Source organism: Benincasa hispida, chromosome 12, assembly GCF_027475165.1.
Source record: "Benincasa hispida cultivar pf3 chromosome 12, pf3_genome.v1.1, whole genome shotgun sequence".
In the NCBI taxonomy this organism is placed as follows: domain Eukaryota; kingdom Viridiplantae; phylum Streptophyta; class Magnoliopsida; order Cucurbitales; family Cucurbitaceae; genus Benincasa; species Benincasa hispida.
In genome coordinates this window covers 16,422,723-16,449,097 of record NC_143489.1, presented here as the reverse complement: position 1 = coordinate 16,449,097, position 26,375 = coordinate 16,422,723, and the positions used below count along the sequence as shown (strand labels likewise).

The 26,375-nt window shown below is 35.6% G+C and overlaps 1 protein-coding gene across 1 annotated transcript; it reads right to left on the bottom strand.

The window, feature by feature from the left end:
• Nucleotides 1-3,658: 3,658 nt before the first annotated feature.
• On the bottom strand, nt 3,659-4,126 carry LOC120068472 (stress-induced protein KIN2-like). The gene is made up of 2 exons (XM_039020257.1): nt 4,067-4,126; nt 3,659-3,802 (listed from the first exon to the last, which is right to left on the bottom strand). Exons 1-2 carry the CDS (start codon nt 4,124-4,126, stop codon nt 3,659-3,661), a joined length of 204 nt encoding a protein of 67 aa, XP_038876185.1.
• Between the last annotated feature and the right edge of the window lie 22,249 nt (nt 4,127-26,375).

Sequence of the window (26,375 nt, the reverse complement as noted above, 5' to 3'; positions counted from 1 at the left end):
CAAGACGTATTTATAGAGGTAAAACGATAATTTTGACCTAGCTATAACTACGAACGACCTGTGAAGGATCGACTTAATGATTATGATTAAAATGGACAAAAATATATCTACAGTTGGGAGAGTGCAATCATCAAGCTATAGTGGTATGTCTGGATAGTTAATGAAAATTGATTATTTCAGTCTAAAGAGTTTAAACAATTAATCTCAAATCGGTTGGAGCTCATGTTCTGTAGGTTGAATTTTGAGTGTTCAAATTCAATTAGGGTTTTCATTAATTATATTTGATACAATTAAAACCTTTAATTTTGTTGAAATTAAATGAAATTGGAGAGTTAAAAAATAGTTAAATAATGATTTAAATATTTGATGAGGTGAAATATAATATTTAAGATTTGATATTAAAATTAAATTAATTAAATTAGTTTAACTAATTATCCAACTTTATTCAATTGAATTTATGTTCAAAATTGGTAATTTGATTAATTGATTTTTGCATTTTTTGAAATTCAAAATTATTAAACTTAAACTAAAAAACTGAAATTTTGAAAATCAGTTTTAATTAAGTTTTAAATTAATCAAATTAATATTAATTAAAATTATTTTAAAAAATAGAAAGTGGAAAAATCTAACCACTAAAAATGCACCTCATGCCACTTCAATTTCAATGAAAATTGAAGTGGCATCAACTGTTTTAATCATATATGCATAGTCTTAATGTATGTATTGAAATATTGACTTCAAATTTCAGCCATGCAAGCTTAATTCTTACTGAAACTCTATTAAAAAATTCATCTCTCCAAACACTTTTCCCTCTCTATCAAATTCACTTCAATTCAGAGATTCTACCTCTCAATCTGAGTTAGAGAATAGTAGTGAAGGTCTTTTGGTGGTCCTTAGTTGATTTGAAGTTCCAATTCGTGGAGAGAAGTTGGTATTGCTGAGATTCATCAAAGGTTGTAGCTCTTGAAACCCTTCTCTTTGAAATTTTGTGTCAATGCATGTTTGAAACTCAAATTAAGTGTAATTAGAGTGCTTATTTATTCTGATTTTTCTGTTGCATGTTAGATACTCTATCAAGTCATCGACCTATTTGATATTTCAAATTAATAATACATATTGACCTATCAACTTTGTATCTAATATATTTGTAAATTTGTCAACATGTCAGAACCTATAAGTCAGAAAACTAAGGGGACGTTTGGGACAAGAAGTTGGTTATTATAGTTGGGTTATTATAGTTTGTGTTTGGGGTGTCGATTATTTTAATATGGGTTATATAGTATGTATCTAAAGTGTAAACTATTTTAATTTGAGAATAAAATAGTAAACATTGTAGCAAAGAATAAAAAAATGATGAATGTAAAATAGTAAAGACTGTGACAAATAGTAAATGCTATTATAAGGCGCATGAGCAAGATAAAAAATGACACGTGGCTTTTAGGACAGTGGACGTTGGACATCTATTTTATGATATTTATAATACATATATATTTTTTAAATAATTGAAATAATTTACAACATTCTATAGGTTAAATATTCTCACAACTTCACGCACGATACTCAACAAAAAAGAGTTTAAAGATTATGAAAAGATAACATCAACAAAACATTACAAAAACTGTGTGCATCTATATAGATAAATAGATGCACAAGTTTAGGCTTAAAATTTCAAAGTTTTTCTTTTCTTTTTTTCTTTTTTTTTTTTTTTGTTGATTTCATCGTTCAACTTTTAAAATTAAGTGTCGAATTTTTTGTCAAAATAGTCTCATAAATTCGAATGTTTAAATTTTAATTAATTTAGATATAAATTTATCAATTTACTAACAAAACTTTAAAGGTTTAAATCTTATTTTGGTCCGAAGTCTAAATCTTATTCTATTTTAATTCTTAAACATGTCATTTTTAGGCCTTGAACTTGTAAAACGTGTTTACTTTTGTCCTTGTTATTATGATTCTATTAACTCTTAAACAAATGGTAAAATGACTTGTATTTTTGGATGACTAGACTGTCAAATAAGTTAACCACATGTTAAAAAATCTAGTGTTTCAATTTTGAATTAGGTGGTAAAACCATTTTATATAGAAGATCTCAAAAGTCATTTTGCGTCCAAGATTTTGGTTGTTTACTATTTTGACACGTTGATTGTTGATATTTTACTTCACCTTATTGCTCAGCCCATGCTAGATGAAATTTCATCATTAAACATATTTCATCTTTAAAATGTTAACATAATCTTAACAATAGGGACCAAATTAAACAACTTTTAAAAATTCAAAGACTAAAATAGACGTTTTTAAAGTGTAGGGACTAAAATAGAACAAAGTTCAAAGTTTACAGACCAAAATAGGATTTAAACCAACTTTAAATATATCTTTATATTTTATAGCATCAAGCCATTAGAGTAAAACTGAGCTTTCAAAAAATTTATGAAGAAAAAAAAAGCAAAAACATATTTGATTAGTAGGACCATCAATGTTTATCACTCTTTTGTATATCCATCTTATTCAAAGTTGAGAAAGGGTTCTTTTGATCATATGTGCCCTCAACCTAGCCATTTTTCGATTTTAGTTTTTTAAAATTAAGGTTATAAATCCTACGTACGCTTATTGATTTCTTTGTTTTGTTATCTATTTTTAGTAGTATTTAAAAAAAAGTCAAATTTTGATTTGTTAAATACCCTAGTTAAAAAATGGTAAGAAAATAAATATAATTTAAAAAAAATCAAATAATTATCAAATTGAACTTAAATGAATTCCACTTATTTCGAGTTCTCTAGCTACACCAAGTTAAAAAAAAAAAAACTTTCATAGCACCTTTTTGCTTGATTTCATAATCATATATTTTCTTATCATGTACATCCACTTGTAATGTGTATACGGACATTAATATTTTTATGGCCAATAATTAGTTTTATGCAATCCTTTTCGTATAAAGTTAAAAAAATAAATAAAACAAATATTGAAAAACAATGCCACATGACATATTTATCGGGTGCAATTTTGGTTATACAATAGATGGTTGCAGTGTTTTTATCTATTTTTATTTCTACAAACCTTTTTGTGATGACTAATAAAAGTCAATTATCACCAAATAATTCCGTTTGGAGTTTTTTTCACACATTTTTCATATAAAGGGTTATTCATATACTTTTAACTATTACTATAATTTTGACATTTTGCTGTGGGTCAACTACTAGAAAATAATTATTCCAACAAGGAGTTTGAAATCGTTTTTTAAATATATACACACAGATATACTTAATAATAAAAATCAAAGTAATAAAGTGCAATCATATGTTCAATACCTTGGTAAAAAAGGTTAATAATAAATACTAAATGTAATATTATTCATTGTTATCATTAAAGTTATGTTTTCTTTCATAAATATAATTCTAACAAAATTCATTTAAATGATGAATACATGTATTCCTATATATGAATCAAATAGACAGATCACCTATTCATTGAATTGTTAATAAAAAAGTGAAATTTTCGATAACACTAATTGCCCCATGTTTAATTATCCCTTAATCGGGTTTTCTTTTCGTACACAAAAGGGAAATAATCTCCTTAGACAAAAGAGCCTAAGAAAAAACAAAAAGGAAAGTCATTTAGAGAAAAATCCAAAAAATGAAGAAAATTAAAATGGAATTATGCTTCACTTGTTCATTCCAGTAGCATCTTTGACAACATCAGCTACACCTTGTGCTTTGGCCTTTATTTGTTGTCCTGCCTCTTGCATTGATTCTTTAGCTAATTGAGCTGCATCACTTGCCTTATCCATTATATTGTTTGCTTTCTCCTATATGATTATCCAAATTGATATGTCTCCAATTATTTTTTTTTAATCTTGAATGTCAAAATAAGTACTAATTAATACTTTTTAACAAGGCTATTATGTATATTCAATCATTACCAAACCATTACAAATAACAAAATTAACATGATACCATAAATTAAACCAACTATTAAAATTAAAGGAGAATTAGCATGATAGCACAAATAAAATCAACTATTAAAATTAAAGCACGACTCCTTTAATAATAATGGTGACGATATAGTGAACCTGAACTTGGCCTTTAGCTTCTCCAATGTGGTAGCTCATCTTCTGGGAATTGTCTGTCATTTTAAAAAAAAAATTAAAAAAAAATCCAGAGTTATAGAATTTCAAGGGGTTTTTTTTAAATATAATTTGTAAGATTGTTGATTTGGAACACATACTTGTTTATGATTTATATAGTAGTTGAGATAGAAACATTATTCGACACGTGTATGCCACAAATAGGTAGCATGAGAAGTGGTAGATTGTAGTTTGAGAAGAGGTGCCACTTGTCATAATATTATTGGAAAATAGTTCTATTTAGGGCTCTTGACCTAACTAACATAGTTGAGGAAATGATCCATATTAACCAGAATTGTGTGTGTGATCTACCCTTAATTTCATTTACAAGATTAGTTGAAATTGATAAAAGGGTAGATTTGGGATTCACTATTACAATAATTAGGTTACGTGACGTTTGTGTAATGTAAAGTAAATTGTATATATGACGCTTATTAATGCGTTGTGTATTTGCCTATCAAGTATAATGTGATAACTTGATTCTGAAAAAAAAGTCAGATATTTCTTAATACAATTTTCGTGTCAAGAAATATAATATACTCTACACTGGTAACATGTCATGTTGATTAATTCTTGATATTTATTACGTATCATATGTGATTATTCTTGACATTTTTTATTTGTCAAATATGTTTTTATCTTGACACAAAATAATGGAAAAATTATTTAACTCTTGACACGTTTCCAATGTCTATGTTTTTTTTTTTTTTCAAATTAAACATACGAATTTTCCATTTTTCATTTTCTACATTACATGTGTTCCAATAAGACAATTTCATCAATTAAAATAAATAGTTGCACATTTGAAGTCTACATATCAGCTCAATATATCCAACTAATAGTTTCATTCTTCTATACCTTTCATATATGCGCGATTCCAAAGTTTAAAATAATATATACTCTGAAATATGCTTTTAATTTTTAAAATTAATTTTAATGATCTGGAAGTCCTATTTACATGTGTGAAATCAAAGATTTCAAATTATAAACATATATTTTAGAGCAATTGTTTGGGAAAAAAATATATAACAAAAGTGATTTTCTCGAATCATTCAATATAGACCATAAAATTCATTAAAAAAAAAAAGGGAAATGATGAAACAATATAGACCATAATATTAATCCAAACTAATCAAGCCCCTTCTATATTTGCAAACTAAACTAAATTTGTTTGACATATACATATGTAACACATCTCATAATAATTTGATGCTTGTAGAAACCTAAAACTTGAAGTTTGCCTTACTCATTATATAATTATTTCATACGATGTGATGACCAAGAAATTTTTTTTATTAAATGGAAGCCACCACAGTATGGTTGTACCTCATTAATAAACTGGGGGATGTTGGACTCAAAAATCTATAACGACAAGACAAAATTTGTATGGTCACTTTATTTTTTCAATACGAGATTACGAACAAGGCTCAAATAAGATGTTACATCTAAAACTAATTGACAAGTAAAGTAGTCCATTTATCTTTTAAAAAATATGAGCTCTTGTTATCTTTTTAATGTAGGATCTTCAACCTGGTGCTTTTTTTGGGTTCACCTTTTTTTATTTATTTATTTTAATAGATATAGGGTGGTAGAATTGAAAATTTAGCCCTAAGGTTGATAGTATATGTTTATGTCATGAACCTGTGCTCATTGGTCATAATTTGACTAACAAGATATAAGAGTTCAACTTTAGATCTATAGTAGAGTGACTCGGAGTTAATGAATCAAAATTAATTAATGAGAATATCAAGCCATAAGCATCATAATTTGTTTTTTTTTTAATTTTCTTTTATTTTACTGACAATGAGCATATTTCGTATATTGTTTTTTTTTTTTTACTCTGCACATTTTATACCAACCCATTTAAAAAATATATATTGGTCGTGGCAAGGCAAAAAAAAAAAAAAAAACACTCCCAAGGAAAAGAACATTTATTTAAGAACAATAAAAAGTTCGTATGTTGAAGATGTTGTCAATGTCGAAGATGCTATCTACTTAATTATTTTTTCCAAATTAGGGTTTAGGTTTAAGCTTTAGGTTCTATCTTCACTTGCAATCTTTTATCTTTTTTGAAACAAATTAAAAGATTATATCTTCAACACATGCGATCTTTTAGTTTTCCTTTTTTAAAAAATATAAAAAAATTAAAAGATCGCATATATCTCCAAACCTAAATCCTAACTTGGAAAAAAAAAAGAGTAAATCGCATCTTGAACATGCGATTTTATTTTTAATAAAACAAATGGCAACTTTTATTTTTTGTCCCTGGGAATGGTTTGAAAAGGATGCATCTTTAACCTGCGACCTTCAATAAAGCTACAATATTTTTCTAATAAGTTATAAAAGTACTTTTTTTTTTAAATATAAAAAATTTTCAAACTTGCAATATGAAAAAAAAAAAAAAAAACCAATCCTAGTTATTGTTGTGAATCCCACATTGATAAAAAATATCAATAGACTTCACACTCTTAATAAGATAGATGAGTGAACTTCTCCCATAGTCAATTGGTTTTGAGGTAAACCTCATACTATCAAATAGTTATTTCTATTATAAAATAAGTTGAGGGAGAAGAGAGTAGATAATGAATCCATATCTCAAAGACGTCAATAACCACTATTTATAGAGATTACGAAGATTTCTGTAGATATGTAATCTATAGACATCTATATATAATTCAAATATTTATAACAGTCCCCTTAGATGTCCAATACTATATGGAATATATGTCACGTATAAAGCTTACTCGGAAAAATTCAATGTGATAAAAAAATTATTGAAGAAAAAGGGTATATTATTCATATATTTATCTACTTACCTCTGCTTCGGGGAAGGAATGAATTTCGTCTTGTGTAGCTGAGTTCACAGCTCCCCTATCAGAGAAATCCCCAAAGTGGTAGGTTTTATGTCCTTTCTCCACCCAAACTATCTCTTCTAACAAAAATAGTCAGAGCCCTCCACTCCTGGGTTCTCACCCCGAGAATACCAAAGGCTCTTTGTAGTAGTGTCCCTGTTACTGTTCGAGAAAATGGTGAAGAAGGTCTTCAAGAGTTGGTGTTTCTATTCGAGGCACGTCACTGTTCGAGGGAGTTTCACGAAGAAAGGTTCTTCAAGGGTAATGTATCTTGAACCTTTTTCTATAAAAAGCATGATGTAATTTATTTTGAACGCATATCTTGTATATTTACTGTAAATTATGTTTTCAATAATTAATGGAATTTGGACGATCCGCTTCTACTGAAGGATCTCTTAAAAATGAGTTCCTTCACAATAAACAAGATATGCATTTAATTATAAATTACAACATGCTAATGTAAAGGTTTTAGAAACCTCACTTTTGAAGACCTTTCTTCATGTTTTCCCTCGAACAATTCACGAACTCCTTGAAAACTTTCTTCAAGAATAACTTCGAACAATATCAAACACTACCATGAATGTTTCCTCAATATTCTCAGGGTGAGAACCCAGGAGTGGTGGGCTCTGGCTATTATGGTTTTGAGGCAAAACGTAATGTTGAGGAACAAGGATTGAGGACTCTCTTAAAAACTCAAACACATAGAACTCTTCTATTGTTTTTCCACTGTCTCAATCGATTAACCACACTTGCAAGAAGAAGAAGAAATTTTTCTTTTCTACTTACCAAAAATAACCACCATCCACTCACGTGGGTGGAGAGAAAATAATGGGAAGGGAGTTGTAACTCTCTTCCTTATTATTAAAATAATAATAATATAAATATAAATATGACAACTAACTTATCATATTATATATATATCAAATATAACATATAACCTATAGTTTTAATATTGTATCACATACAATATAAACTATAGTTTCGTTTCTCTTTTATATGGCATTTAATATAAATCACATTTATATTAAATTTAAAAACTATGAATCCAATTCATAAAAACTATATTTGAATCTCGTTCATGTTGGGGTTAATGCCCTAAAGTCTCGTGTTCTGTAGTTTGTAAATAGTTTGTACGAACGTTTGTGTTGTATAATATATGATATTTACTTCACATTTTGTATTTTTGCTGAGTTGCTTGTTTTATTTTCTTTACCACAAACTAATAAACATAAAATCCCTGGTTATCTGTATGTGACTCAAGCCTATATGTGGTGGCATACAAGTGGATCATGTCTTGAATGATAACCAAAATGGTCTATAGTATATGGATATAGGAGGGAAACCTTATCCTGGTAATGCTACAGATGCGGCCCGCTTTGTGGATGTTGGGGTTGATGCCCTAAAGTCTCATGTCATGTAATTTGTAAACAGTATATACGAACACCTGTGATTGTTAATATATGATATTTACTTCACATCTTGTTGTTTTGCTTGGTTATTTTTTTTATTTGCTTTACCACAAACCAATAAACATAAAATCGTTGATTATCTGTATGTGACTCAAGCATGTATGTGGTGACATACAAGTGGATCATGTCTTGAGTGATAACCAAAATGGTCTTTAGTATATGGATATAGGAGAAAAATCTTATCCTAGTAATGCTACGGATGCAACCCGCTTTGTGGAATGGTCACAAGTGTTGTGACTTGCCACAGATGATTTGATCCTAATCATTCATGTTGGGGACATGCGAGCGGGGGCATCCTATACAAAGAATTTGTATAAGACCTGACCACGAAGTGTTAATGTCTGGTTATATAACACCGTTCATGACAGAGATTTCACTTCACTAGGATGACCATAGGTAACACGACCTCAATCCGAAGTGAGTTGGAAACTCCTGCCATTGAGGGCGGCCTGTTGATTTGTATGGGTGCGAGTGGCCAAGTCGCCGATTCAAACCTACCATTTTGAGGATTCGTCTAATTTGGGAGCTAGAAACTCAACTACATAAGATGAAATTCACTCTTTTCCCGAGGTAGGGGTAAGTAGATAGATGACTCCCTTAAGGGCTGATTCCGGGGCTTGAACGATGTGGCGCCACACACCTTATCTTGGCCCAAGAGGCGTTCACAATAGTTGAACTATGTTGTATTGTTCATTAGAGGAATCAATGGTACTCAAGAAGTGAGATGTAACTACAGAGGTAAAACGGTAAATTGGCCCAGTTGTACTTACAAGCATCTGTGAAAGGTCATCGTACTCATGATTGGTTATATCCAATGGACACAGAAATATATCTGTGGTAAGAAGAGTTCAGCTGTTGGTCTTTAGAGGAATCACTGATAGTTAACTGATGGTGAATCTCGTGGCTAAAGAGTTTAGTCAGTTATTCACGTACCGTTGGATCTTCGAGCCACAGGTCCATTAGGTCACTTGGGTAACTTGGATAAAGTCGAGAACAAGTGTTTGGGTTAATTTGAAATATTCAAATTGATAAGAGGAAGTTCAATTATATATTATATAATGGGATTGGTTAATTATATATGATATAATTGGCTAAATGTACGAGATACATTATTTTGGAGGAAATTAAATATAAATATGATTTATATCAAGTAGAGGAAAAATACTATAATAGATATATGATATCAAACTATAGGATATAAATATAATATGATTATATTTATTAATTAAATTAATTGATTAATTATTTAATAATTAACCAATTAATCCACGTTCGTACGTGGGAAGATGGGGCTGCGAAGGTTATGGTAATCGACGGGTTAAAGTTTTGAAAATCGTTTTCATTTGATGAAATAATTTTAGTTATGCATTCTAATCGCCCGCGCCCAAAAAGAATCCGCGAAAGAGCGATCGCGAGAGCCTATACGATAGAAGCTCATTCGTATAAACGATCATCTAATTCATGCGTTCTCCAAACGATTGTATACCTCTTTCCTAAATGATTGTTCAGTTTTTCCTAAACGATCGTGTAGCTCTACTATACGATAAGTGTCTCTGCTATACGATAGCAGAGTTCTTCTCGCGCGCGCTTATCATCTACACGAATTCTTCGCCTCCGTCCTCTACCAAACTCACCAAAGCCCACTCTTTGGGTTTTTGACGCTGAGAACACCCGAGTTTACTTTGTGGTGGTGTTTTCCCCGCTGCCTTGTTCGTGTATGTTCGGATCGTTGAGTAACAATCGACAGACTCGTCGGATACTGGTAGATCGATGGGAAGTTTTTCCGCTGCTTTGGGTTCACACATATGAAAACGGTCTTCCTTTGGTATGAACCTCTTTTCCCTATGTTTTATTGTATTTTGAGCATGCCGTTGGTGAGTTTAATATGCATAACTGTTAGTATAGAATGTATATCGTTTATGTTTCGGTCACTGTGAAATTGGAGCGATCTAAGCCCGCTCATGGAACTCTCGGTATGAGATTCTTCAAGACCTTCAAGGCTCGACTTGTGGCAAAAGGGTTATACCCAGGTAGAAGGAGTCGACTATGAGGAGACTTTCTTGCCTGTTGCCATGTTAAAGTAGATCCGGATCCTCCTATCCATTGCAGCTTATTATAATTATGAGATCTAGCAAATGGACGTCAAGACGGCCTTTCTGAATGGCAATCTTGAGGAGACCATTTACATGGTATAGCCCGAGGGATTCATAGCCCAAGGTCAAGAGCAAAAGGTTTGCAAACTGAATCGGTCTATTTTTGGACTGAAACAGGCATCTCAATCTTGGAACATACGATTTGATGCTACGATCAATTCGTATGGCTTTAACCAAAACGTTGATGAACCTTGTGTCTACAAGAAGATCATCAATGCTTCAGTAGTCTTAGAAGATCATCAACGCTTCAGTAGTCTTCTTAGTATTGTATGTAGACGATATCCTACTCATTGGGAATGATGTAGGTCTACTGATTGCAGTTAAGAACTGGCTAGCGACCCAATTCCAAATGAAAGATTTGGGAGAGGCTTAATTTATTCTAGGAATCCAGATCTTTCGAGATCGTAAGAATAAAGAGCTAGCATTGTCTCAGGCAACGTAGATTGACAAGATGTTGCTCAAGTACTCGATGCAGGACTCCAAGAGGGGCCTATTGCCGTTTAGGCATGAAGTTACTTTGTCTAAGAAAATGTGTCCTAAGACGCCTTAAGTGGTTGAGGAGATGAGACAGGTCCCATATGCATCTGCCATTGGCAGTTTGATGTAGCGATGCTCTATACTCATCCAGACATCTGCTACGCTATGGGAATAATCAGTAGGTATTAGTCTAACCCAGGCCAGGGTCACTAGACCGTAGTCAAGAACATCCTCAAGTATCTTCGGAGAACGAGGGACTACATGCTCGTGTATGGTTCGAGGGATTTGATCCTTATAGGATACACGGATTCTGGCTTTCAGACTGATAAGGACTCTCGCAAATCAATATCAGATTCAGTCTTTACTCTTAACACATGAGCTGTAGTGTGGCGAAGCACTAAGCAAGTGTGCATCGCCAACTCCACTATGGAGGCGGAGTACGTAGCGGCTTGCAAAGCTGCTACAGAGGCCGTCTCGCTCGGGAAGTTCTTAACAGACCTGGAAGTTATTCCAGATATGTCTAGGCCCACTACCCTCTATTGTGATAATAGTGGGGCAGTGGTGAACTCCAAGGAGCCAAGGAGTCACCGGCGCGGTAAACACATAAAACAGAAGTATCATCTGATTTGCGAGATAGTGCATCGAGGGGACGTGATCGTCACGCAAATCGCTTTGGAGCACAATGTTGCTGACCCATTTACGAAGGCTCTCACGACTATAGTGTTTGAGGGTCACCTACGGAGCATGGGTCTACAGGATCGCCCGCGAATGAAATAGGGCAAGTGGGAGATTTTATTGTACTGGGCTTTTATGTGTCCTAGTTTATTGTTTTGTACTAAATTTTTTTTTGTACACCCCCCTAAGCTTTAGGATAAATGGGAGATTATTGGGGTTGATGCCCTAAAGTCTCGTTTCCTGTAGTTTGTAAGTAGTATATATGAACACTTGTGACCGTTAATATATGATATTTACTTCACATCTTGTTGTTTTGCTCGGTTATTTGTTTTATTTGCTTTATCACAAACCAATAAACATAAAATCGCTAGTTATCTGTATGTGACTCAAGCATGTATGTGGTGACATACAAGTGGATCATGTCTTGAGTGATAACTAAAATGGTCTGTAGTATATGGATATAGGAGGGAAACCCGATCCTAGTAATGCTACAGATGCAACCCAATTTGTGGAATCGTCACAAGTGTTATGACTTGCCACAGATGATTTTATCCTGATCATTCGTGTTGGGGACATGTGAGCGGGGGCATCCTATAAAAAGAGTTTGTATAAGACCTGACCATGAAGTGTTAATGTCTCGTTATATAACACCGTTCATGATAGAGACTTTACTTCACTAGGATGATCATAGGTAACACGACCACAATTCTGAATGAGTTGGGAACTCCTACCATTGAGGGCGGTCCTTTGATTTGTATGGGTGCGAGTGGCCAAGTCGCTGATTCAAACCTACCATTTTGGGGATTCGTATAATTTTGGAGCTGGGAACTCAACTACACAAGATGGAATTCACTCCTTCCCCGAGGCAGGAGTAAGTAGATAGATGGCCCCCTTAAGGGTTGATTTTGGGGCTTGAACGATGTGGCACCACACACTTTCTCTTAGCCCGAGAGGTGTTCACACATAGTTGGACTATGTTGTATTGTTCATTAGAGGAATCAGTGGTACTTAAGGAGTGAGATGTAACTACAGGGGCAAAACGGTAAATTGGCCCAGTTGTACTTATGAGCATCTGTGAAGGGTCATTGTACTCATGATTGGTTATATCCAATTGACACAAAAATATATCTGCGGTAAGAAGAGTTCAGTTGTTGGTCTTAGTAGAATCACTAACAGTTAACGGATGGTGAATCTCGTGGCTAAAGAGTTTAGTCATCTATTCACGTACCGTTGGATCTTCGAGCCACAGGTCCATTAGGTCACCTAGGTAGGTTGGATAAAGTCGAGAACTAGTGTTTGGGTTAATTTGAAATGTTCAAATTGACAAGAGGAAGTTCAATTATATACGATTTGGATGATGTAAAGATGGAAATGGAATGTGGATGTTGTGTTATGCCTTACTACTTCTAGATCTATGCGTTGTTAACTATATGCTTGTAGTATGCTATGGACTAATGCGTTGTCACAAGTTTCCTTGTGCTAAAATCAAGTATAATTTCAACACAAGTTTCTCAGAATAATCCGAGGTCGAACACAGATATTGTTTTCGTTAATGTGTTACTTTTGTGATATATGCGACCGGTTTAACAATTAATAAAATTTTGGTTTGTACATGAATTTAAATTGCGATAAACATAAATTGTGTTGATAAAATAAAAGTGCGATAAAAGTAAAGTCCTAAACTATTATGATACAAGATACATGATACATGATACATGATATCGAGTTCGAGACTGACTGTGAAGTTTATACAAAGGATCGTGGTATGCGATGGCAAGTCTTTATGTATGAATAAGAGATAGAAAGAATAATTAGTAAAAACATCGAAAGTTTGTTAACTGCGTTAAAAATGTAACTAAGCTTCCGCTTCCCTTGCCCTACACCTCTCGGTGATCGGCCGGTCAGCTGTACACGCGTCAGAATCCTCCGCAATTGCGTTGCTCTTTACATCTTTGATCGTTTGCCCATAGGCGGTGTTGTTTTTTATTACTGCATGCGGTTAAAATTGCATTGATCGCCAAGCTCTTGATCGCTTGTCGCATGCGCTGTCATTGCGTTGATCGTCTCTTCATTATTGAGTGATGGGCGCAAGGCGATGTAGATGCATTGTTCAGTTTACCTTTGAGTCATGAACTCATGCGGTGACTTGATTTCTTGCAAAACAGACTTGAAACATTCTATTCTACCATCGCAATAGCGTCAGTGGTTGTATTGACGACAATTTATAATTCTTGCATTTCTTAGCCAATTTCCATACTATCGACGCAACTTTTCTTCCTTTTAGTTGCAATATTTAAATAAAACATTATAAATAACTTGTATTTCTACAAGTTATCACACCCCAAAATTTAGATATATGCTTATCCTCAAGCATATCTTCTACTAAGGCAATATTGCTAAATTTCTATCTTAAATTTTTGCGTCGATTGGTTGCTCTGAATGCTCCACCTAGGCAACATTACTTAACAATGCAATTTCCTTCTATCCTTGATAATTCATAACAAAGCCCTACTTTATTCTTCTATACAACAAATTTGTACTCAAAAATGATTTTCTAGTTTTAAAAAGAATGTTTAACTCTTCTTGCGAAAAAAACTTGATACGTCCAGATGCGGTGGTCAAATTTGTGTCATTTATTAGAGACTGTTGATCATGGTTACACTCTTCGTTTTGACTTGCTCTCACGGGTGTCATGCAAACATTCAACTACGGTTGTGTGACAATCTCAACTTTAACTCTTGAATTTCAGCTAAGTATAACTTTTGCTGGTCAGAGGAGTTGTCTCTTATATTCTTTTATTTTTTTTTCTTCTTCTCATTTTTTTTTCTCTTTTCATATTGCATCGTTCTTAGAAACCCACCTTCGTTTTGGCTTGCTCTCACAGGTGTCATGCGAACATCCAACTACGAACAGACTCCTTTCACGACTTAACTCTTATCAGGTTGGGATCGTTTTGGGATTTCCCTTGCGCTGACATTGGAGTTTTGTATGAAAAAAAGATTTTCTTTTAATGGTAATGAACGCATTTTCTTAATGACCGCATCACTTGATCTCATCTTCTCAGACCTTCCCCATCCCCAAATTTTGAGATGCGCAAGGTCTTCATTGCATTGTTTGGACAGAATAGCAAAATTTTGAAGGATAAAAGATAAAATAGTGCTATAGCCACGAATTAACTACATGTTAGTCAAAAAATACAAAGTGTGGGAAATGCTACTAAGTGTATGCATAAAACTCATCATGGCAGCGCAATGAATAACGCAAAATAAAAGATCAAGAATATCGCCAATAATGACAAAGAATGCTAAAGAAGAGGCTAAGGCATAGAGAAAGAATTTCTACTTAGTTGTATTAAAAATTAACTAAGTACATAAAGAAATACAAATAACGCAATACAAAATTTTTGGCATGTACAAAGAATCAAAGAATTAGCTTCTATACAAGAAAAATGATGAATGAAGTTGTCTTTTGTATTTGATCCAGACGGGTGTATGATTAAAAATTAACATCATGCTTCCATTAACACAAATACATATTTGCAGAGGACGGGCAACAACGCATGTATCATCGCAACACACCCCCAACACATTTCTGGAGAACGGGCACATGGTACTTCTACCAGCGCAACACTACCTCTAGTGCGTTTTCGTTAAGGACGAGCTAACAATACATACGAGCGCAACACACCCCTCAATGCAATGCATTTGGGTAGAACGGATGCAAAGTGTATCTTGTTATCATAAAATGCACCCATCATCACGTTGCGTACCAATTTTTATTTTTCCTTTTTAATCCATCAATAACGCAAGTCTGGAAGACTTTGCGGTGTTCATTGTTTTATTTAGTCATTCACAAAAATTTTAAGAACAGCGCTGCTAATGCATACAAATTAAAGAAATTAAACATGACATGGAAATACATAAAGCATTAAAGGCTAATTCTAATAAGCAGTAAATAATGCAATTTAGAAAGCAGTAAATGAAAGCTGTAAAGAAAGCAAGTAAACATAGATATAGAAATGCTAATTGAAAGAAGTTTTTCATAGTTACCGCAATAGCATCCCTGCAAGTGGTTAATCCTGCTTGCCTAAGTCGATGGTCTCCATGCGTCGATCCACATCACCCCCAAGGTAGGGCTTAATTCGTTGACCAGTGACTTTAAATGTGTTGCTCCCGTCTTCAGTTGATAGTTCCACTACGCCATGGGGAAAGATGGTCTTGATGTGGAATGGCCCAAACAAACGGGACTTCAACTTCCTTGGAAACAATCGCAAACGTGCGTGAAACAGTAATACCTGTTGACCTTCGACGAATGTCCAGTTGTTTATGTGGTCATCATGCCATTTCTTGGTTTTCTCCTTATAAAGCTTAGCTTTTTGTAGGCGTTCATTCGCCACTCGACCAGTTGGTTCAATTGCAACTTCCGAACTCTCCCCGCACTTGTTAGATCAAAGTTCAGCTTCTTGCATGCCCTGTTCCAACTTGAGAGGCAGATGACAAGCTTTTCTGAAGACCGGGGCATATAGGGACATGCCGATTGGAGTTTTAAAGGCAATCCTATATGCCCACAACGCTTCGTCGAGCTTGGATGACCAATCCTTCCTAGAGGTATTGACTACCTTCTCCAAGATAGTTTTTATCTCTCTGTTAGAAATCTCTGCCTGCCCATTAGTTTGTGGGTGATAAGTGGTCAACTCTATGGCTGACGTTAAATTTAGTCAACAGGTTGGTGATTATGCGGTTGATGAAATGTGAGCCTTCATCGCTGATTAAGGCCCGGGGCGTCCCATATCGGGCAAAGATATTCTTCTTAAGAAATTTCGCCACCATGGCCACATCGTTCTTAGCACATGCGATGGCTTCAAACCACTTCATTACATAGTCAACCACGACTAGGATGTATTGATGACCTTCTGACGGCGGAAACGGTCCCATAAAGTCGATTCCCCATACATCAAATAATTCAATCTCCAAGATTGATGTCAAAGGCATTTCATTTCTTCTAGACATATTCCCCGTTCTCTAGCATCTATCGCACTGCACAGCATAGGCATGGGCGTCCTTGAATAGTGTTGGCCAGAAATAGCCACTCTGTAGGACTTTTGCGGCGGTCCGCTGCCCCCAAAATGTCCTCCATAAGGGGACTCATGACAAATCTCCAAAATGTGCTTGACTTCATGCTCAGGAACGCATCGACGTAAAATATGATCAAGTCCAAGTCGATACAGAAAGGGGTCATCCCAAAAATAAAACTTGACGTCATGTCTCAACTTCTTCTTCTATTGGTATGTGTAGTCTTCTGGTATTTGGCCGCAAACGATGAATTTTACAATGTCCGCATACCAGGGGACATTAACGCATACCGACATCAGCAACTCATCAGGGAATCTTTCTTCAATATCTTTTTCTTTCTCCTGAACCTTGCAATTTTCTAATCTTGACAGATGATAAGCGACTTGGTTCTCTGTGCCTTCCGATCCTTAATTTCTAGTTAAAATTCTTGTAGGAGAAACACCCATCGTATCAGTCTCGATTTTGCATCCTTCTTTGTCATAAGATATTTGATCGCAGAATGTAACGCTGAACAGTCTCATGGCTGAATGTAACGCTGAACAGTGTCTTATGCTTACAGCATGCGAACAAATATGAATATGGATGAATGATCAACGAGCTCATGTTGCCATAAACTTGATGATGTAAAGATGGAAATGGAATGTGGATGTTGTGTTATGCCTTACTACTTCTAGATCTATGCGTTGTTAACTATATGCTTGTAGTATGCTATGGACTAATGCATTGACACAAGTTTCCTTGCGCTAAAACCAAGTATAATTCCAACGCAAGTTTCTCAAAATAATCCGAGGTCGAACACCAGTATTGTTTTCGTTAATGTGTTACTTTTGTGATATATGTGACCGGTTTTACTATTAATAAAAATTTGGTTTGTACATGAATTTAAATTGCGATAAACATAAATTGCGTTGATAAAATAAAAGTGTGATAAAAGTAAAGTCCTAAACTATTATGATACAAGATACATGATACATGATACATGATACCGAGTTCGAGACTGACTGTGAAGTTTATACAAAGGATCGTGGTATGCGATGGCAAGTCTTTATGTATGAATAAGAGATAGAAAGAATAATTAGTAAAAACATCAAAAGTTTGTTAATTGCATTAAAAATGTAACTAAGGTTCCGCTTCCCTTGCCCTACACCTCTCGGTGATCGGCCGCGCTCCCATATCTCTATGGTGAAACAGGGACGAACGTGATGAACGCAAGGTTGCTTCCATTTCTGGAAGTACTTCTCGCTTTAGTTAACGCATTCTTCCAACCCTTTCTCAATAGGCGGAATGGCATCTTCACTTCTGCTCTCATAGGTGAAGATGCCGTCTAGCTTGTTTTAGCTAAACATAATTATTTCCTTAACACAGATTAATTTACTTGCTTAATTTTTATTAATTACCCAGGGAATTAAGAAAACATCATGAAGAAAGTGAATCATGGATAAATAGAAATAGATAGAGAGATGATAATGGAAATGATTATAACAATTAATACTAAGATTAAGTGTCTGCTACATGGTGTGAATGATAGAGTAAAGAAGATGAGTACAAGTGATGAAAACGAGATAGAAACAAATACAGAAGAGTGTCAACATCTTGACACAGATCTAGGTGGAGGTTTTGCTTGCCGACGTGTGGAATGGATGAAGGGAAGAGCTTCCCTCTCAGGCTTGCTCGGCTGGTAGAAGTGACCTTCGTATAGAGCTTCAACGACGGGGATTGAAAGGATTCTTTGCCTGGAGACTCACCTCTCGTCCTTGTCTCTTGATTCTTCCCGGATCTACTCTGATTAGTCACTTAACCAGTCTCTCTGTCAGAACAAGTATCAATTCTCTCGTATCGAGTATATCTTTCAATGGAATTGCAAAGGCTATTTATAGACGAAGCTTTGACTCTTTGCATTGTGGTCCCCACTTTATTGTTAAGGAAGTTCCTGAAATGGTGGAGTGAATATTCCTTCTGTTATGCAATCAATCTCGTCAATAATGCATAATAGAAAATGTGGTACACGATCATTGTTGATCGCATCGTAAAGACGATGGAGTACGTGATCGCTGTTGAACGCATCAGTTAAACGATGGGGTATGCAATCAACAGTTGATCACATCAAGTTGACGATCGGGTACGCGATCGCTGAGTATCACGTCGTATATATGATGGGATGCTCGCGTATCGTTTAATGTGCACACGTACTGGACGATCGTTTCGGTCAGCAAGCTTCTTCGCTTAGTAACTAATAAACGATCGCTTAGTAACGCAAGGTAAATCGCTTACCTGTCGTTGCACTAAGTGATCGCATAGACGATCAGGCTTCGTAACCTCGTCGTCATCTACGCGATCGTTTAATTTTTTCTTCTATCGTTTACTGTGCACTGAACAATCGTCTACCTACTGAATTTACTACAAGATGGAGTCTTCTAGTGGTTCAAGACCCAGCTCGCCTGTGAATCGGTTTGCTCGATGAAAAATGTAATAGATAGGATTTTTTTATTTCGGTTTTTTGTAAAGGCTCATCCCGGTCCATTAATTCTTTATTTATTACATGCGATGTATGTTTTTTATATGTCATATGGTATGCACATGTAGTAAATCCCACCTTAGGTAATGCAATGTTCATGCATCATCTCTTTATTGTAATTGTTATAATTTAGAGAAGCATGATTTAATTATGTAAGAGCATGCTTATGCATCATATAATATAAGAGTTATATTTATACATGCATAAAAAGCATTGACATGCATCATCTTTATATTATAATCATTATAGTATAAGGGTGAATGATAGCATGTTTGCTTGGTTGTTACGCGTTATATAAAAGTTATATATAATAATGACTGAAAATTGCATGAAGCATGACACATAGGTTACTTTATAAATGTTATAAATACCTCATTGTGCACAATGTTTTTAGTTGTTTCTTTTTAAAAGTTAAAGAGAAATTAGAACTAAAAGAAATAAGAAAGACATGCATGCTCACTAAGGTTTAATTCATGGTTTTTAAATGTTTAAAACTTGGATCACATAGACCTAAGATCACGGTTCTAATATGATTAGCAACCCTAAGGCTTTAATCTTTTAATCAGTTTAATAGGATTAAATTGGCTAATAAAAGGTTAAAGTGTAGCAAATCTATCTATAAGGGACCTTTTGTCTAAGGTGGGTTCCATCTAGGCTGAGGTATTTAAGTTGACGGAAACGTAACACCCCTACCTGGGAACTTACCTGGAAAGGCGAATTAGATAGATTTGATGCATGCATGAAAGTTAAGGACAGTCCATTAAAGTGTTTAAGTGTGACTACTTGAACTTGTTCATATTTCATAGACAAACGTTGTTTATAAGAAGAGTTTAAAAAGACAATTTAGACTAAAATCAGTAGCCAGATTGTCTAGGTTAATGAATCCCTAGGTAAAACATTCAATGGAAGGTCCTTGAGGCATGACATGCTTCACTTAAACATTTCACGTTTCTCTTAAATAGTCCACACCGTGAGATCTACCCTCGGCCTCATGGCCCTTTGGCGTGTCTCCCTAACGGATGGTGTTTAGGTAGGTCAATATCAAGGTGGATGGAGAGAATGTTCATAGTAAGTGAGAGCGGAAAGTGCGACAACATATCCCTCGATCTCCCTCGTTAGGTTGAATAAAGTTACTACGCATCGCCTCGAGGCACCCTGAGAGTGTCCCCCTAAAGGATGACAGTTTTTCTCGTTTCTTTATTTGATCTTCTGTAAGAAGATAAGGTAACTTAGTCTCTTATCCTAATTTGCTTCTTCCCTATGGTGAGCTCATTAGGGTGGGACTCTGGTACCGAAAGCGAAGGGGTATACTTACGCGGAATAGTTAAAGGTTAACGATTCTAGACCGAAAAATGGTGGTTGTTAGGTTCAGTTCCAAGAGTTGGTTCTGCCTAACGGTTAAGAATGTCTCATCCCAGCGAAGGGGCAACTGATCACCCTACCGATGATGTTTTTCCTGCCTCACTGGTGCATCATTGTAAAATAGAAGTCTATATCTTAGGGTACAGTTTGCAAAACTGATTGGTTTAAAAGTAGTTTAGCAAAATCTAATAAAGTGTTCGTTCATATTTTCAGCAACTTTTTCAAAATGGCAACAACCACGTTGGCATTATTAAGTGCCGAAAAACTTACTGGTCATAATTTTACAACATAGAAACGCATGATCAAGATAATCCTGATCATCGAGGATCTCATGTTCACTCTCACGGAGGTTTGTCCTCCTATTCCAGCTCCGAATGCTGCTCGAAATGTTCGAGAGGCATACGAGCGATGGACAAGGGCAAATGAGAAGGCCCGAGCCTACATCTTTGCAAGTCTTTCTGATGTAGTCCAAGAAACATGAGCCTATGGTCTTAGCGCGTGAGATCATGGAGTCCCTACGGGGGATGTTTGGACAACCGTCTTAACAGCTTATGCATGAGGCTCTTAAATACATATTCAACCCCAAAATGGAAGAAGGCACCTCTGTTCGTGAACATGTGCTTAACATGATGGTCCACTTTAATGTGGCGAAGTTGAATGGGTCTACCATCGATGAGGGCAATCAGGTTCGCATAATCCTGCATTCTTTGCTGGAGAGCTTCCTGTACTTTGTTAGTAATGTGATTCTTAACAAAGTGAAATATAACCTTACAACTATCCTCAACGAGTTGCAGACCTGCCAATCTTTACTGAAAAGTAAGGAGAGGTAGAAGGGTGAGGCAAATATTGAATACTCTAGGACATTCCATATAGGTTAGACCTCAGGAACGAAGTCTCCACCTTCTACTTCTAACTCTGCAAAGGGGAAGAAGAAGAAGAGTGGTAAGGGTAAAGGGAAGGAACCTGCTCATTGCCTATCGCCCCATGGAGGCATCCATAGGTTGCTAAGAGAAAGTGTTTCCACTGCAACCAAAATGGACACTGGAAGAGAAATTGTCCTCGATATCTGAAAGGGGAAAAAGCAATCAAGGCTAAGGCCGAGGCCGATAAAGGTAAATGTGATTTACTTGTTCTTGAAACTTGTTTAGTGGAGAATGATGATTCTGCCTGGATAATTGATTCGAGCGTCACTAACCATGTTTGTTCTTCTTTTCAGGGGATTAGATCTTGGCGATAGCTGGAGGCTGATGAGATGACGATGCGAGTAGGAACCAGCCAGTCATCTCAGCTGTGGCAGTGGAGGACTCCAGTTAGCTTTAGAGAATAGGTTTCTTATTTTAAATGATGTATATATTGTTCCCAAACTAAAGAGGAACCTAATTAAGTGTTTATTGCAATGTAAATATACTATCTCTTTTAATGTGGATAAAGTGTTTATTCATAAAGATGGTGTTTTTATTTGCACAGCAAATTTGGAATCAAATTTATATGTGCTAAGGCCGTTGGCCATTAATTCCCTCCATAATACTGAATTGTTCAGAACTGCCGTAAATCAATCAAAACGTCGACGAATTTCTCCAAAAGAAAATGCCCACCTTTGGCATCTACGTTTAGAGCACATCAATCTCAATAGGATTGAGGGATTGGGGAAGAATGGACTTCTAAATGATTTAGAAGAAAATTCTTTACCAGTGTGCGAATCTTGCCTTAAGAGTAAGATGACTAAACGACCTTTTACTGGAAAAGGTTATAGAGCCAAGGAGCCTCTTGAGTTAGTACATTCTGACCTTTGTGGTCCTATAAATGTGCGAGCCCGAGGTGGCTATGAGTTTTTTATCGGTTTCACTGATGATTACTCAAGGTACGGGTATGTTTATCTTATGCAACGAAAGTTTGAATCCTTTGAAAAGTTCAAAGAGTTCAAGGCTAAAGTTGAGAATGCTTTAGATAGACAGATTAAAATACTTCGATCGGATCGAGGTGGAGAGTTTTTGGACTCGGCATTCAAGGACTATTTCATAGAACCTGGAATTGTTTTCCAACTCTCAGAGCTAGGTACACCTTGCAAAATGGTGTAGCGGAGAGGAGAAATAGGACCTTGTTAGACATGGTTCGCTCGATGATAAGTTACACTTCCTTACCAGACTTGTTTTGGGGTTTCATAGTGGAGACTGCGGTATACATACTCAACTGTGTTCCTTCCAAGAGTGTTGCAAGAACACCTCTGGAGTTGTGGAAAGGGCGTAAAGAAAGTTTACATCACTTCCGCATGTGGGGTTGCCCTACACATGTGCTTGAGGCTAATCCTAAGAAGTTGGAACCACGGTCGAGGTTATGCCTCTTTGTAGGCTACCCCAAAGGTACACGAGGGGGTTATTTTTATGATCCGATGGAAAATAAGGTGTTTGTTTCAACAAACGATACTTTCCTGGAGGAGGATCATGTAAGGGAGCACAGTCCACGAAGCAAAGTCGTGTTGCGTGAACTTTCCGATGAAACTACTAAAACTTCAACAAGAGTTGTTGAAGAGTGTTCCACTTTCTATCGTGTGGTGCGTTAGGAGTGTTTAGAGTAAAACAGATTGGAAGAATAAATTCTAAGTATGAGTGTTGTATTGTGCCTTGATGTGTCCAAATATGTGCAATGCGTCGGGGCGTAAGAGTCATACACAGATAGCACACAACTCCTTAAAATGGCATTTAAGTTTTCCTAGATTAAACCCATGTATAAATCTAATCTAGGTTCCTGGCAAGTCCAGGGTCGAACACAGGGATTAAGTTCACTAAACACAGAGAATGCCTTGTACTTGCAGTAGGGGTTTTCCTAAATAAATGCAAAAGATGTGTTATTTACACTAACATGCTATGCCTGTGCAATGTGATACAAAAGAGCTGAGTGAAAAATGATGGGTTGTAAGAATGGAATTTTTGTAAGTGGATGCGCCGGTTAAAGATACTTGTACACAACTTATGTAGTGTGGATGAAATGTGATGGTTTTCTTATCTTTCTTTTCATGCGTTAGACTTCATTCAACATTTCTCAATGCAAATGACATACAAAGTCTATCTCTAGGTTGTATGCGTCTAACTTAGAATGCAAGATACACCAGTAAGTCTGTCTCTAATTGTACTAGGCGTTCTGCTTCATGCGACTTAGCTATTCTTTCGAACAACTAAGTTAAAGATGCTTTCACCAAGTTGTCAAGTTGGGTTAGGCATTGGAACAGAATTATGCATGAAGTACTAATATATGAATTTTATAAAGGATCAATGACTCTTTACAAAGAACTATATTCAATCAAAATGATATGAAAATGATATTAAGAGAGAGAATGAGTCAAGCCAAAGAATACAATCTCTTGTAGTTCTTTGGCTCAATCTTGTTGTGTACAATCACTTTAAAAGCCGAGGACAGACTATCTTTCTCAAGAATAAATTTTTCCACTCCCTGGCCAGCGGTGGTGGTGGTTCTCAGTTCCTTCGATCATCTTACACCTCCGCACAGCTTGTACAGCTAAAACTAAGTCTAAAAATTTACAGAGAGTATGGAGTTTCTAATTGTCTTCTTTTAATTCTGAAGGGTCTTCAAGTATTTATAGGCATTGGTCTCGTTCACTTGAAGGATGGGCTGCATTTAAATCCATGCCCTGGTCAGCATTAAATTCCATGGCTTGGTTGGCCGCCTAACTTCTTGGAAGCTTTTCAGACGCTACCTGTTGCAGGTGCCCATGCTGGCAAGTGGTGATGTGACACAATCAGCCCAGAGTAACGAATCTTCTATGCGTTGAATTCCTTCGACGCATGGTTCATGTGTTAGCGCGTTTCCTGTGGCACTTGTCTAATGCGTTGTTGTCAGTTCTTGCATTGAAATCCTGCAAATTAGTGTGTTAGCGCCGCGGTAATCAATGATAAAACTTCTTTTACATGAATTTGTTATTGTTCAAGTAAATCCATGCGTTTCTATTAAAAATGAGGAGAATTTATCATTAAAAACCCTAATTATTCCAACTTAAGAGTAAAGATAACTTGTATTTTTACAAGTTATCAACCACACCCAAATTTGAACAATGCTTGTCCTCAAGCATTCTAAAGTAATTCCTTGTTATCTCCTCAAACTTAGATACTCAAGTTTCACCTCTCATCATATTCAATCACAAAGCTAAATAAGAGTTGAGAAAATATACTTAGCTTGACGCGTTTCTTAAAAAGACTAATATTTTGTTTCTAGTGCAGCAAGCTTCTTATCGCAACTCCTTTTATTTCTCGAAACATTTCAGTGTTTTCTAAACCAGCAATGCGTAAGATGCTTTTTTTTTAAAAAAAAAAAAACACTAGATAAAAAGAAAATGATTGCGTACTTATTTACCCATGGATTGCTCCAGGTATCCCACTTTCGTTTTGGCTTACCCCCACGGGTGTCATGCGAGCATCCAACTATGGGTGAGAACCCTTTACAACTAAACTCATATCTAATATTCATTCCTTTTTCAAGGTATAGTTTCTTTCTTTTGACTAGATAAAGGAGTTTTATGGGATGCGTTGGTCTAGGTGACTTAACTTCGTTTTTGCTTGCCCCCACGGGTGTCATGCGGACATCCAACTACGGTCAAGTGCCTATTCCAACATAGCTCATGCCAATTAAGATTCTTTTCTTTTGAGGAACTGACAGAGGAGCTGCGTTTGAATTTCTTATTTTGTTTCCCTTTTTCTTCATGGTATATAAGTTGATGCGTCTACACTCGGATTTCCCCCATCCCCAAATTTGGAGATGAGCTATATTCATCCCAAATTTAGAAACGAGCCAAATCCTCATTGCTAAAAGAGAGACAAAGTTTTGAAAAGCTTTGAGAAATTGAAAGGAGTTTAAGATCTAAAGCTTGCACACGTTAGAAAGTAAACTTAATCTTTTAAGAGTAGTTCAATCCTTGTCTATTTTCCACACTCTGATCTTATGCTTATGAGTTCATATAGTTGATATCATTGAGGTTATGCTAAGCACAAGACTTAGAAATAAATAATCAAAGAACAAAAATAAAGTATGCTAAAGACAAACACAAAGATTCGAAATGAAAACTTTTCATTCATTTTTCATAATTAAACATAGATTTCATTAACATAACAAAAAGATGTAAAAGAAAAAATAAACTCAATATTACAAAAGTTTTTCTTTGACCCAACGCCCTAAAATATTACTGCGCTGGCGCATCATCTTTGCGTTCTTCATCTTGAGGGTTCTCATCCATGAAACGCAGGGGATTCCTTAGATGTGCTAGTAATGGAGGTAAGGCAAACATACCCACCAAGACTTGGTTGATGTACTGTGTTGTGTATATGAACTGGTCTTGCATGCGTCTTGTTTGCTGCCTGAGGTAATCCCTTAGTACCCTATTCTATTGTTGAAGTTCTTCAATTGATGCGGCCAACGATCGGAGTTGATCACTAATGAATGTTTTCAACTCTTCCAAGTCTATACTGCTACGTTGGGGCGCTGGCTCTTCTTGTCCAACTGGGCCTTCGGATTCTACAACGTTACTGGTTCCTAACCCAATTGGCTCGAAAATTACTGGAGGTGGCACAAAAGTGTGAATTGGACTTTGGTGGGGCAAAGGAAATGATTAAGAGAAGTCCTGATCTATGAAAGTGGGTTCTTGATGCGTTTGCTTAGGACTCCTTGTTGGCTG

Bases quoted from the DNA above. Each gene is read 5' to 3' on its own strand.
- LOC120068472 (XM_039020257.1), bottom strand. From the start codon at position 4,126: ATGACAGACAATTCCCAGAAGATGAGCTACCACATTGGAGAAGCTAAA. The intron at 3,803-4,066 runs GTTCACTATATC...ATAATCATATAG, and splicing joins AAGCTAAAGGCCAAGTTCAG to GAGAAAGCAAACAATATAAT.